This window comes from Protopterus annectens, chromosome 2.part2 (genome assembly GCF_019279795.1).
Source record: "Protopterus annectens isolate FY-2018-M chromosome 2.part2, PAN1.0, whole genome shotgun sequence".
Taxonomy (NCBI): domain Eukaryota; kingdom Metazoa; phylum Chordata; order Ceratodontiformes; family Protopteridae; genus Protopterus; species Protopterus annectens.
In genome coordinates this window covers 1,136,205,179-1,136,219,757 of record NC_056730.1, presented here as the reverse complement: position 1 = coordinate 1,136,219,757, position 14,579 = coordinate 1,136,205,179, and the positions used below count along the sequence as shown (strand labels likewise).

The following is a 14,579-nucleotide window of genomic DNA, read 5'->3' as shown; positions in this document are numbered from 1 at the left end:
AAAGCAGGATTACCTATGACTCCAGTGTACCACCAGGACCTCCACTCCAAGAGAATATATTCTTTTTAGACCGTTTCCTTCCAGCCACTAATCATGGCTCAACCTGAACGGAATGACAACCTATAGCCACAAACCTGTCAACTGTAGCATATCGCCTTAGCCCACCAAATTACCCAGTTCTGGCTGTGCATTAACCCAAATGCTGTAAGGAATATTCTAACTCCAAGACTTTTAATGCCCTAACCGTAAATGGCAGAAAACCAGCACCCCTTGACTTAGGTCCTGAAAACACGCTTATGCTCACCAATGAAGTACTCTACATGCCCAGCCATAAACACCCTCAGTTCACTCATTACCAAATGACAATCCGAACTAGAAACCTCAGACCTCTTAGCAACCATCCAAACCAAAACACTCAAACTACTAACTATCCTTAACCACTGCCTGTCCCTGGTCTTTCCCCTCGAAGGGTCTCTTCCCCTTAAATTGAACGCAGAGCTCTAAAAATGCCTTAATAAGGTGATTACTCAGCCCCACCTTGTACCCCATTCTGGTGGCAAGAACATCCATCCTATCAAAAATGTCACCTTTCAGTTCCCCTTTTCAAGCCACCGCAAGATACCTTCTGGCCTTCAGCAGTATGCAAAGAAAAGAAAACAATAAATTTTATGTGCACACATACCAATAATTTCCTAACATGGATGCACTGATAAGGACCCCTGCCCCCCCATCAAGTGTTTGCCAAACTCTGCACCAAAGTATGGAACCCACCCCCCATCTTTTTTTTTTATGCTACAACTCATATCCCCAGAAATAAAAGCCAAACTTGTCTAGCTTGTAATTATCCCCGAGCCAGTAGCCTAATAACTTCCTATGATACTAAGAGTGCTTTGAACCATGCCACCTACCTAAACCCCATCCACCTTAACATGCCTTAATGAGCACTAACTAAAATGCATTACCTGTAACCTCATCCAGCCCACTACAAGAACCCCAAACTGTTACCTATGGCCAATGTCTGTTGCTCCCTTTGCTATTGAATGCGAACACCCAAAAGCAGGGACAACGTTCAAACATTGATCTAACATACTGAACAGTGAACGGTAATTAACCCTGAGATCCCTAACTCAAATGCCTATCTTTCCTTGGCTAACACTGTAAATCCTCCACCAAAACTCAACTCTGAAATCCACTTACTTCAGTCAGTAACTGTTGCCACCTTGCGCTCACCATGTGTAACCTCCTCGCTCGCCACAGCTTCCATCACATGCAAATTCCCTGTGTATCACCACAGCTGGTACTCAGCACACCACCGTCTACAAGAAAAGGACAAAAGTAAATCCTCTAATATGTAAAGAGAAGGCTCCATCTTATACCCACCTATTCCAAATTACAGCCGCAGCATTTCAAGACCCCATTTGCAAGAAAGAAAAGACATGTAAATCATCCAAAATACATAAGACACATTCCAACGCATCTTGAAGGACATCCCATCCTGCCAACCTGGGAAAAAAATGTACCACCGCCATTCACATCTATGACAAAGCAGCCAAAACTGAAGCTATGCTTCCAATGTCCCTTTCAAATACCCAATATAAATTTAACTACCAGTCGAGTATGTTAAAACTAAACCCCACACATGAAAGGACCTATCAATATCCACAACCCAGGTAACCTTGCGATTCCAGACCACATCCATTAGCGCCCTGTATAAGCCCAGCTAACATATTGTAAAACCATCTGCCTAGCTCTTAACCTTCCATCTCCAAATGAGACACACTAACCAACATAATGTGCAACAAATGAACACAATGCAGCAAACCTAATAAGAGCTGACTAGCCACTTACAAAATACAATCAGGTATTTTAAATATTCTTCATACAAACCTAAAAGGTTTATAGCACAGAAATAAATTAGTTGAGTATATAAAATCAGTTTTACAAAGTTCAATATAATGTTGATGAGTGGTTGACTGGCAAGATCGACTGGACTACAGTAACTCTAAAGACTGACTTCTGACGACTCATACATCTCTTTTTCAGACCTTACCCATAATTCAGTATTCAGTATTGAACAGTGAGCATGTTAGGTAAGACTATATGACATAGCAACCTTTGTATTGTAGAGTTAAAACACGGTTGCTAGGGCAAGAATGCATCATACAGCAGGTTGTGTGCCCTGCAAGAGAACCACAATGGGACACTTGGAAAATCACACACACACACACACACACACACACACACACACACATATATATATATATATATATATATATATATATATATATATACATACATATATATATATATATATATATATATGAAATAGTTGTACTCCACAGCAGCATTCCTAGCCTATCTTTTGGTAAGTAACTTGTGTGCAGAGATACTGATTCTTTTGGGGTTTGCCTAAAACGTACCTGCTAAAAATTATTTTATAGAAAATCTAGCAGTTACATAATTGATCCCTAGCTGTTTCTGAATGTGCTATGTCTGGGCCTTCCTCAGCTGGTCTAGCTGCCATTTCAGTGAAAATCTCATTAGTTTAAATTTCAGACCACCACATATTTCCATCTCAGATACCCTCTTCATCCACAATATTGGTTAGACTGCAACATGTAAAATATAACAAACAAATGTAGACATCCGTAGTACTTATACCATACATAAATGTTCATATAGTACAATTGAAATGTAAAAGTTTGACAATAAGAGTCACTTGGATATTTACTAATGTGTGGTCATATAAATACAGTACTTGTTTTAGTTTAAATACTCAGTCACAGTATCTAAAGCACATGAAGTTATTTTCAGTAAAGAGTTGTTCCTTTATTAAAGTATTTATTTATTTTATTGGTGGATAAGAACAAGTTGCTACCTTCACATGTCCAGTGGTAGACTATTCCAGCAGGTGGGTGCCATATTAAAGGATACTGTTTCTCCAAATGCAGATCTGAAGAGATGCATTTTAAGTGAGTTAATTTTTCATTACTAACAAAATGTAATTAGGCTGACGTTTTGACTATTAATTTCAAAAAGAGGGGTGGATATTAATTTTGAATTACTATACTGAATAGAAAGGTAATCATTTCTGTCATATTAAAATCATAGCAAAACCAAGTTCTGATTGACATTTCCAAATATGAGGCATTGTTCTCACATTGCTTTTCATGCTCATACAACATGCTGTCTAAATTAGAACATCCTGGCATTTTCCCAAAACAAAATATTAAGATACTGGCGTATGTTGGTAGGTCAGAATCTTAGAATGGCCATTATAAAATTGAAAATATGTAACACCTGAAAAACATCTAATTTAAATGAAAATTGTAACCATCATATAAAAAGCTGTCAGAGGATAAATATATACGGTTTATATGGTGTCACCATGACTTTTAGTATCCTCCTTTGCTTTGATGCTAGGGACAAGGTTCAAATATTTATAGATGAGTCATATGAATATGACATTGTAATTAATTATCCTGCTATTATTTCCTGAAATCTTCAGGACAGTATGTCACGCTTTTTTACATACTGAATTATTAGCTGCATGAACTGAACATTAGCTTAATAATTCTTTGATCGTCTGTTTTATACTTCCTGCAGAATTGCATGTCATGCTAATGTTTCAGCCTGCATGCTGACAAGAACCATTTCCCTTAACTAATGGTCAGCCCCTCACAATGACCACAACTGCGCAAGCATAGCAACAAATGCTTGCCCCAAGCCCACAAACCAAGCCTCGAAACTAGCACTGCTCTCCATAGCTGAAGTAATAGAAAACACTGTGGACGAACAAGGCAAAAACGAGACCAAAAAACAGCCAAAACTCTAGCCAGAAAAACAAACAAATGTGTTGTAACCAAACCCTGTACACTAGCAATCAGCGTACCACAGCTCCAAGAATGACGTCTCTGCTAACAACCAGGCCCAACAATGAGTCATTACGCCTATACACAGCAAAGCCTGCAAAACGACATTCAAACCTTGAAATGGCCATAATGAGCAAATTGCCCTTGCTTTGCACACATCTCTGAGTAAAATCAATCATTCCTTTTGTGCAGTGTAAAATGCGAGGCATGCTAGGCAATGAGTCTATTAGTTGGTTGTTTTAGTGTGTGTGTGTGTGTGTGTGTGTGTGTGTGTGTGTGTGTGTGTGTGTGTGTGCACACACACGCGCATGTCTTTATTGCATATGGCACTTCTGAAGAAGAAATATAGTTTGCTGCTTAGCTTATTGTTGACTGTGCTAACACATTAGTAAAGGCGACGCAACAAATCTCATCAAAGCAGTGCTTTTGTTTAACATAAATACATTGCCTTCGCTGAATTTAAAATACCTCCCCAGTTGCATCCGCACCCCTTCCGTATTGGGCTTATCTTAACTAGTAAAGTGACCCAATTGTGTTTAACCGGGAAGTATGCAGGGCTGCCTTCACAAAAGGCACTGACATTAACCAGATGGACCCTAGCTCTCAACCTATCAATCCAAAATTTGAACAAATCTAAATAATGAGCGAGGGCACCAACACTTCACTTTATGGGCTAATTTAAAACACTCTGACACACATAACCACATAACAACCTAATTTTGCCACCATGCATTTTCTAAAACTATGGGAAATCTAACTCCACGCCACCACCCTCAATCCACTTACATCCCAAAACAAACCCTGACCCCAAACTCCAATGCTCATTGACAACCACCAAATCCAGAAACCACCAGTAAAAAAAAAAAAAAAAAAAAACTCCTGTCACCATGTACTAGTGCCCCTGCACCCAACAATGACCATCATACCCTCTAGTATTACCCAAGGCCTACCTGCATGCAGCAGTACTTACAGGACCTCAAGGGCATAGGGTTGCCACCTTTTCAAATGGCCAAAGTGGGACATTTTTGGTGCAAACATCAGATTTTACAGGCTGACACATACCCACGGTCAGTACAAACAAAATGAACTTACTTTTTTTGCCTAAAAAAAGTTATTCTTGTTTGTTTTTTTTGCTTTATTCTTCTGTTTTAATAACATAGGTATTATTATAGATAATGAATAACTGTTTTTTATGCAACTATTACATATAATAAAATCATTCATTTAAAAAAAAAACTCAGGACATTTTTTTTTTTACAATTTTTTGTTTTGACACAAGGGACACTCCCCAAAGAGACTGTCCAGGTGGTAAAGTGGTAAGGGCATAGGCTTGCAGTAGCAAGTTCACGTCAAAATGTGATTACTTACCCAGCTACACTTGTCTAAACCCCTTAAGCTCCTCCCCACCCTTATCTCATTTCCTCCCAATCATCCCTCCCTCCATTTAATCCTTTCACCCCCCCCCCACCCACTTAACTTCCATTAGTATATCAGCCCAACCCCTACTGAAGATGTCCCAGGACAACTTGGTTTGTTACCAAACTTCATTTATGACATGCAAATGAAGAGCTAAATAGGTACACAAGTTGAAAATGTCTGTGATGCTAACATAATCAGTGGATGTCTGAAGAAAGGATAGGGGTAGGTACCTTATGCTGGGGGTCCATTTATTAGAATTACAATGCACAACATCTCATGTTATTTTTGTTTTCTGGTAAGTGGTAGTTTGTAGACTAGGTTTCATATGGTGCATACACCCTGTGCAACAAAGCCTTTGCACACTAGGGTACCAGTATAAGCACATGTTTTCAAGTAGGTGTAAGCACGGCATGCATTTTCTGGGTGCAGTGTGAGAAAGGCTAAAGCAAATACTTAAACATACAACAGACTCACCAGGAGTGTGATCTGTGTTTATTTAGAGAGAAGCAGATCAGGGAATGGTGTATAATGCTACCACAAGCTCATGTGCACAGCATTAGCCATGGGTGCTCACCAAGCAATCCCTAGTCACAAATGTGTTTTCACTGCCATCCTGTTATTAATGCATATATTATTTTCCAGCTACTGTGGATGTAAACATTTGGCACTTATTCCGGAGTTGTATCATGGCACAGAGGAAAAGAAACTTAAAGTGCCAAGCTACTATCAATAAATAATGCAGATCCTAAACACACGCACACACGCGCGCGCGCACACACACACACACACACACACACACACACACACACAATGCAATGCGTTTGTCATAGATGTATTTTGATTCATTGGAAACACGTTATTTGGTGATAGCGGTATTGAATTTCACTAAAATCGGTAGGGATACAAAACTTTATATCATCTGTCATAGTGGCTGCAATGCTGCTCGATCTGCTTCGTTTTAAATATAATGTGAAAAAAATCTAATGTTACAACCATTACATAAAAAATGGGACGGGGGTGGGGGGCTGTCACTGCAGTCCCTGCCTGTGCTAAGTACGATACAGACCTCTTGTTCCTTCTGTGTCGAAGAATACACCGCAAACGGGAGCTTACTGTACTATCAGTGGCGCAGTACCAAAAGTTGTAATAAAAACAGCAACAACACTATTTCTCCTTCCTGTCATTTTGATGCATGTGGCAGTACCTTCTCGAGTGGAAGGCAAAGCCCATCAAGATATTCACCGTGGTGGAAAGGAAAAAAACCCTCTCCAGTAAATCAATAAAGTGTTCTCCTCTCTGTATGCTGGGCTGCTTGGTGAAGATAACAGAGCATCTCTCGGGTTAATGTAGGTGATTGGTCGGGCTGTTTCTCTACTTGAGTTATTTTTCCCCAGTGACAGTCACTCCATGTTTTGCTCATGGAGATTTTCATTAACTGCTGCATGACCAAATGTAGTAAAGCGAAATGTTTCTAAACGTGAGTAGTGTTGTGGGGAGGGGTTTGATCCTCCTCTACCTGCTCTATTCCACGGACACCTAAGGTGTAAACGTTATTAGCCAGGTTCCAAGTTGTCTTCATCCAGTAAAGCACCGCTTGTGCCTCTGGGGCATGCTGACTGTCGGCTGCATACAGAAGCTGTGCAGCATCCTGCTTCCCCAACCCAAAACCGGAGAAGAAGAAGGCGGCGGGGGGCTCCTAAGTCGCGGCACGGGCAGCGACACTTGGCCTGAAGTTCGCGCCCGGCGCACACAAGGGAGGGGTATCCGCTGTGGCGAGCCGCTCGCCTCTCCTCAGCCTGATTTGCTATGCAGCAGCTCTGCCGCACCACCAAAAGAGCGGGAGGAGGAGGAGGTTGTGCTGCTTGCTGCAGGTGGAGGAGCCGCTGACACAACTCCTTGTCCTCTCAAAGTAGTTGTGAAGTGCCAGGAGGAAAGGCGGTGAGGCGCTCTACCCTCGTCCCCGCATTGTCCACAGGTGGACATGGCAGCGTTGGACTTGGACAGGGGATGTCGAGAAAAGGGCAGGGGTTCCGCGCTACATTAAGGCATTGTCACTTTTGTTGTTTATCTTTTTTCTGGGATTGTTAAGGGTCATGAATCAGTCGGATGCACCTCGGCCTATAAATTGGACCATTCGAAAGCTCTGCCATGCTGCCTTTCTGCCGTCTGTCAGACTTCTTAAGGTATGGGAATGACATGATAACTTTATTTGTGTGTGTGCTCAAGACGCAGTGCTGTAAGGTTACATGGCATCTTCGGTCTAGAATCGGCTAAAAATATTATAATTAGTTTTACATTGTTGTCATTGTTTTTCTTATTGGCAAAACGCGCTTTTGGCAACATAGGATTCATAAATGCTAACAGTACTGCATTGTCTGCATTTAGTTAAAGTCCGAAATTGTAAACGGAGTGAGTGGGTGTTAGGGATGAGGATAATGTTAGTCTTGTGTCAGTAAATCAAACAATGTCAATTTTAAATGGGTTAAACATCAAAAAATCATGATTTATTGTGTTGCAGAACTGCATATTTTCATTACTTCAGTAAAGAAAAAATATTTAATATTTCTTTTTTCATTGGTTTGCTTTATTTGGCAATTATGGAAATATCCACCTAGCTATGCCTGATTAAGTAAAAAAAAAGAGTTTTAACCACTGTGTTTCACTTGCAGGTGTCTTCACACCTGGCTAACTGTGCAATTTGGAATACCAAAGTGAGGAAGGCAATAATGTGTTCTTGCTTACAAGATACTGTCAAGTCTTACGTGCATCTATGTAGTAACTTTGGAGGACCAGCTGCTGCTGGTAGTGATGGAAAATACTACTCTTAGCAAAGCCTGCAGTGTCTGCTGATAATTAGCAATCCTTGCTGTTTACTGCAAGTGGGATTACAGTATATGTTTACCCTTCCATCATTTACATTGTTTTTACAATGAAATGGCTGACCATCTTTTTCTTTTCCACTTTAAAACAGCAGTGGAGTAATTGCAGAACACATAGGAAATAAATAAGACGTCTTAGTCTGATACATGTCATGGGTGCAGCCAGAAATTTCTGGTCTGTAATCAAACTTCACATCACTTCCTCCACCTCCCACCTAACATTTAAAAAAACTAAACGTGTTAGTCAGTATTTTGTCCACTGTTTAATTAAGAATTGCCTTCATTCTTATTGAACCATAAAAGGGAGTTTTAGAGGAGTTTCTGCCTCTAGTATTATGCACACATCTCTGTGTCATAGCCATTTTATATGTTCTGGGCAATATAGAAAGTATTTTTTTTCCAGAGAGATGCTCAGAAAAAAAAATTATTTGAATTCAAAGAGTACACTCAGCTTCCCTCTTGACTTTGATGGCAATAATGCAAATTTACAATTGCTTTCTTGGTGTTAAAGTAAAATCATTTTTTTTGTACATATTTCTAGTTTCATCTCCACAACTGCTGACAGATACAGCAATATGTTTACCCAGTGCCCAAAGTGGATGAGGATTTACAAACCGTTTGATGCTAAGTCGTTAGCTGTTTTGTTCTAGTAACACCACCTCCCTCATTTCCTCTCTCTCTCTGAAATTGCTGATTCAATGGAGTATTAATAGTAGCTCATAAGTAATGTTAGCCCTTTTCTAACAGGTAACATTTTTCAGGAGGTAAAGTGGCAACAAAGGGATAAACTTCTGTTACAGATTTTTTAATGTCTTGAGCGATGTCATAATAGTTATTCAGACATTGTAATCATTGCAGCCCCCTTCCCATTTTATTGCCTTCCTTTAACTTTTGTCCAGGCATACATGACTGTGTTAATGATCAGATGTGATAAGCCTACCTTACTGGAGAAGAGCATAGTTGAAAAAGTTGCAGCGCTCTGCCCTTTATTGACCAAATATCATAGCAAAATCCTGTTCACTGGAGTCACGAGCAGTTCAAATACCACTGAGCTGTGAGCTACGTTTCTTTAGCATGTCACTACCTGTGTTATAGGAAGAACTATGCTTTGAATTAACATTATCCCACATAGCAAATGGTACAGTAAATTATTTCATTGGAAGATGAAGGTAGGGAAGCTGTCAGTCACAACTACTAGGTGGTTTGGATGATGTCTTGTAAGTGGAGTGTTTATAATTATTTAAATTGATGATGTGGGTGACATATTATCATGCAGTATGTTGAAAGGTAATGAAACAAGGTTCTTGTCTATATCTGTGTTCTTTAACTTAACATAACTGTTTTGTAAAAAAATATGTCTGTCTGAAGATAAAGCTGGATTGTTTATTGCTCCCCTGAAGATATGTTCACTGGTTCCTTAAATGAAAATGATGACTGCTTAGTTGAATTCAGGTGTGTTTCATCTGAAGCATGTGCAGTGACCTCAAACTGTCAGATTGTACCAGTGAAGAGGGCACTTGCTTCTTCCTACTGTGAATACCATTGGGAAAGCATGCCTAACATACTTAGCAGAACACTGATGCAGTCAGATTTCAGGGAAACTGAGACAGCTGCTTCTTGAAGCATTGATTATTCTTTTGTACAAATTCTAAAGATTTCTAGGAGGTGAAGAGTATCAATGTGCCCTTATTTCTGAAGGCTGGGTGGAAGAAAGCTGTCAGGTCAGTATTGTACAGGGTTAACCTCAATGGGTCAGCCATTTGAACATCAGTTGCAAACACCTTAGATGCAATAATAGATAATACTTCACTTGCTTTCTTTGTTCATGTTTCTTTACCAAAACTTGTTTTTTTAGCAAATACTTTTTATGTTCATGATTGAGAAAGCAGGACAAATACAGCATCAGTAGCAGGACCATGAATGAGTCATTTAGGATTTCCTCGAAAATAAATAATGATAAATTGTATTTTGTTTGGGGGGGGGGGTTCAGGCCATTGTGAGTCCAGAATAGCCTGTGTTAAATGAGGAAAAAAATGAATATCCTAGGGAAAAACCCTTTACAGGTTTATCTGTCAGCTCTAATTCAATGGTAGTAATATTCATGACGTTACAATAAGTATACTGTAATAACGTTTTATTATGCAGCTACATTGCCTCTATTACCATATCTCTAGTGGCTAAGAACTTTTCTTAACTGAATCAGGTGTGGTCATTGTTCCTAATGCTGCAGTACAGTTTTTAATGTAATATGTGATTTTTCCACAGTAGATGCAGAATCAAGTAGATGTAATATGAAACTCAAACTGAATTAAAGAATAGTAACTGTTTAATTGGCTAATTCAACATCTTTAATTTGTTTCACGTGTAACTTCATTTTCCAAAGAAAACATAAATAAGCGATACAATAATAAAGGTAGCTGAGAAAAAAAATGAATACAGACAATTGTTGCCTTTATAAAATGATATGCTGTGTTAATTACATTTGTCAGTTTATACTTATGGCGTTAACCTTCCAGTACTGCATATTTGAAATAATGGATATATCCAGTACAAATGTTATTTTAAAAGACAACATTGTATGGCTTTATAACTCCTTGTGAGCTTTTGTTAAGCAAGTGTTTGATAATGAGGTTTTTGGGAAAATGAAAATATACACCTTTTGTATCTTTGATAGTTGAGCAACAATTAAATTCATAAGCAACATCATGCCATTAATAAAAACATGCAAGGCAAAGTATGGTTAGCAAGTGGAAGTCTGTATGTCCATCTGTTTGCTCTCATTAGATAGTTATTGCCTATTGAGGCTAAATGACTTATTAAATTATAGCTATATAAATGATACACTAAAATATAGTATATAATAAGTGTATTTACTTTGTATTACTGGGTCAGATTCAGTTGACACAAGTAACCATTTTGTCAGGAAATCAGAAGTCTCAATCTGATTAACGTTCTCATAGTCCCCTAACACATATAGTTGTTGTAGAAATCAAACTCAGACAAAAAGAATATAATTCAGGGTCGACTACACCTTCTCATGTACAAATTAGGTTATGACACACTTCCCTGCTGCCATTCGCTTGGATTGGTAAGTGCCCTAACTCCCACTGCTGCAGTTCCCTAGCACTACAACTGAGCTAACTATCCTTCCCAGAACCCTGACCCTAACCTTAAAACACAGCTATTCACTCCCTAACCTTAACTCTGAGCCATCTCCCTTTCCTCCCTAACTCTAACTCTCGGCCAACTCTTGGTCACTCTCTAACCATAACTCTGATCCATCTCCTGACTGCTCCCTAACCCTGACTCTGAGCCATCTTCCAATAACTCCCTAAACTTAACGCTGTACCAGCTCCCAATCGCTCTCTAACCCCAAGTCTGAACCAACTCTCAATCCCCTAACTCTGAGCCATGTCCCACTTGCTCCCTAATCCTAGCTCTGAGCCAACTCCGGATTACTCCCTAAACCTAAAGCTCATCCTCCCTGTTTCCCTTCCCCACTTACCAGTTCTGCAGTGAGACATCAGTGGTGCATAGCTGTAATCAAGTTTGAGAAAGAGCAACTGCTTGGCCAGGTGTGTGGGTTTGGTAACAGATGTCCAAGCCCATGCCCTTGAGTTCCTGGGTTTCAAGCAGCTGTAAGGGTCCTTATACTTCATTTACATTTTAGAATGTTAACCTACTAAGCAAAATGACACATGCTGAGATAGTTTATTTGCACAAGTTCATTGTTTTCCTGTATTCTTTAAGACTGTAGGATGGTTGTTATTTTTTTCTTAAAGCTTATTAAACTAAGGTGCAGTGAGTGTTGGCTTTCATGAGTTATCGGCATTACCTGTTATGACAATTTCTCAGCATAACTGAAGCATGACAAATGCATCTTCAGTAGCAGGGCCACAAGTAAAGTCATGTGAAAATAGCCATCAATCACTCCTGTGATTAGCATTTTGTTAATTTTTTGCCACTGTCGTGTGGCTGTTGTGCTGCATATGTGTTTATTGACTATTGCATGGGCTGCTGTGCCTGGCCTGAGTAATGTCTGCACGACATCCATTGGGATTGCTACACCCACTGGGATGTCAAATAAATCAATATAAATACATTCATCCTTTACTTTACAGGTATAACAGAGAAAGCTTCTTATGGAAATCAGTAGAATGAAAGTGCAACTGAAGCCTGAGTACTTGCTCTGTAGTCCACAGCTGTTCACAAATTATTGTTACATAACTCCTTCTCATACTTAAATTAATCAAGGAGCTACATTATTCATCTTATGCCCTATGCAAAACTCCTTAATTTAAGTCCTTTCTGCTTCCATCATCATCATCTATTATCTTGTATTTAAATCGTTCAGTTTCCCTAACAGTATTTATGCAGTAGGCAGTTAGAAAGCAATAATTGTACAACAGCATAGCTGGGCAGGGTAGGGTACAAAGACCTTTGCAGAGTTTGCTATCACTCAGGTCTATGTCTTAAAGTGCATTAACTGTACAGATAGCAGTGCTGAGCCCTTTTTTGTTATTTCTCATTTGACAAGCAGGTAAACAAACCTACTTGTGATCTCATTTCAACTACAGAATGCAGAATTTTTATACATAAAGATGTTGCAAGGTAACAATTAAGATAACTCCTTACAGAAGATGTTAAAGTCTGTAATAAACTGTTTAGATGTATAGATATATAAATGAAATGAGTGTTAGCTTAGATAATAACTCAAGGCTTCAATGAAGGAGTAAAGGTACGCACTCAAAATATGCACCCGTGTGTATACACACACAGACACACACATATGTATACACACGCATACACACACGCACACACACACACACATACACACACACACATATGCATACACATGCATATACACACGCATACGCACACACACACACACACACACACACACACACACACACACACACATATGTATACACATGCATACACACACACACACACACACACACACACACACACACACACACACACACACATATGCATACACATGCATACACACACACACACACACACACACACACACACATATGCATACACATGCATACACACATACACACACACACACATATGCATACACATGCATATACACACGCATACACACATTTATACATGTTTATAAATGTCTCATCGTCAGCCTACATTTCCCCATTATTCTACATGGGGTTGAAGTGTCATGTAAAATGTTACCATCTCTCGTGATTCATTGCCACTATCCTACCTTCTTCAAAATTCATGCCTGTATCAAGTCTGTTATGCAATCCATCCACCTCTTGGCTGGATGTCATCATTTCCACTTGCCTTTTATCCTGTGTCTCTTAAATCTTTTTAACCAAATCATTTATAGTATAGTATGTATACTATACACGTATAGTGCTCATTTACAACTAATGAAGCTATCGCTGACATCGTGGTACAGTAAGGATAGGGAATATTCCCCTTTCCCCGCTGTAGTGTGATCTTAGAGTGAGAATAATGAAGTAGGGGGGTGTGGAGGGCAGAGCCCCCACATGGGGGGTGCAGGAGAGCTTGCCCCCCTGCATAACATTGTTTAATGTTATTTATTTATTTATTTATTTATTTTACGTTTTTTTTTTTTATGATGATTTCTTTAGCAAAAGTGCACAGTCGACAATATGCACTTTTGACAATATGCACTTTTGCTAAAGTGTATTATCGGAAACACAATTCGATGGATTGTGTTTTCGATAATACAGCAGTGACCCATATATATATATATATATATATATATATATATATATATATGTATATATAAAATGTTTAGTTAGCTTAATGTCTATCATTTCTTGCTAAAGTTAACGTTATCAATTTGGGAGTATTTCCACTTAGATAAAATGCATGCATAATAGAGTCCAGTAGTGTGACAAGCAAACTGTAGCATTCTTAACAGGTGACATGGGAGTATGCAGATTTGAAGGAAATGTATAACTTGTTAGGGTAGCAATATATCAGGAATAAGTGTTAAAAAGTATAACTAGTAATACTGAGACCACACAAAGTCGACATTAAACATGTTGATAAAAATATAAGCATATTGTCAGAGACAGTGTAAAATCAATTAACCTTAACTAACTGTATTGTAAAATTCTAATGCACAAAGCCATTTATTTTTGCTTCAGAAAAAGGGAGATGTATGACGTGTGTCCTCTTTCTTCAAATTATTCTTGCCACCAGTATGGTTGGTCATGTAGTGCAGTTTCCTGTGTACTAGACAGCTTCTTAAATCATGTGATGAGGGGAGTTAGAAAATTCTGTGAAGTTATAAGTCATGCGTGAAAATATGCTCATCTTGTACTGGAGTAAATCAGGTCCGAAAATAGGAACATTTCTTCAAAATTGAGAAAGTTGAGGAGTCTGATTTCCACAGCATAGGTACATA

The 14,579-nt window shown here is 38.9% G+C and overlaps 1 protein-coding gene across 6 annotated transcripts in view; it reads left to right on the top strand.

Moving 5' to 3' along the window:
- The first annotated feature begins 6,448 nt into the window (after positions 1-6,448).
- Positions 6,449-14,579, top strand: part of TRPM3 (transient receptor potential cation channel subfamily M member 3) — a 2,946,644-nt gene continuing 2,938,513 nt past the window's right edge. For 2 of the 6 annotated variants that reach the window (XM_044064373.1, XM_044064374.1), the window contains exon 1: positions 6,450-7,474. In XM_044064373.1, the coding sequence (XP_043920308.1) occupies positions 7,385-7,474 (90 nt within the window). In that variant the 5' untranslated portion in view covers positions 6,450-7,384. Of the gene's footprint in view, positions 7,475-14,579 lie in introns of all 6 variants that reach the window. The other 4 variants (XM_044064372.1, XM_044064375.1, XM_044064377.1 and 1 more) reach the window with 4 other exon arrangements.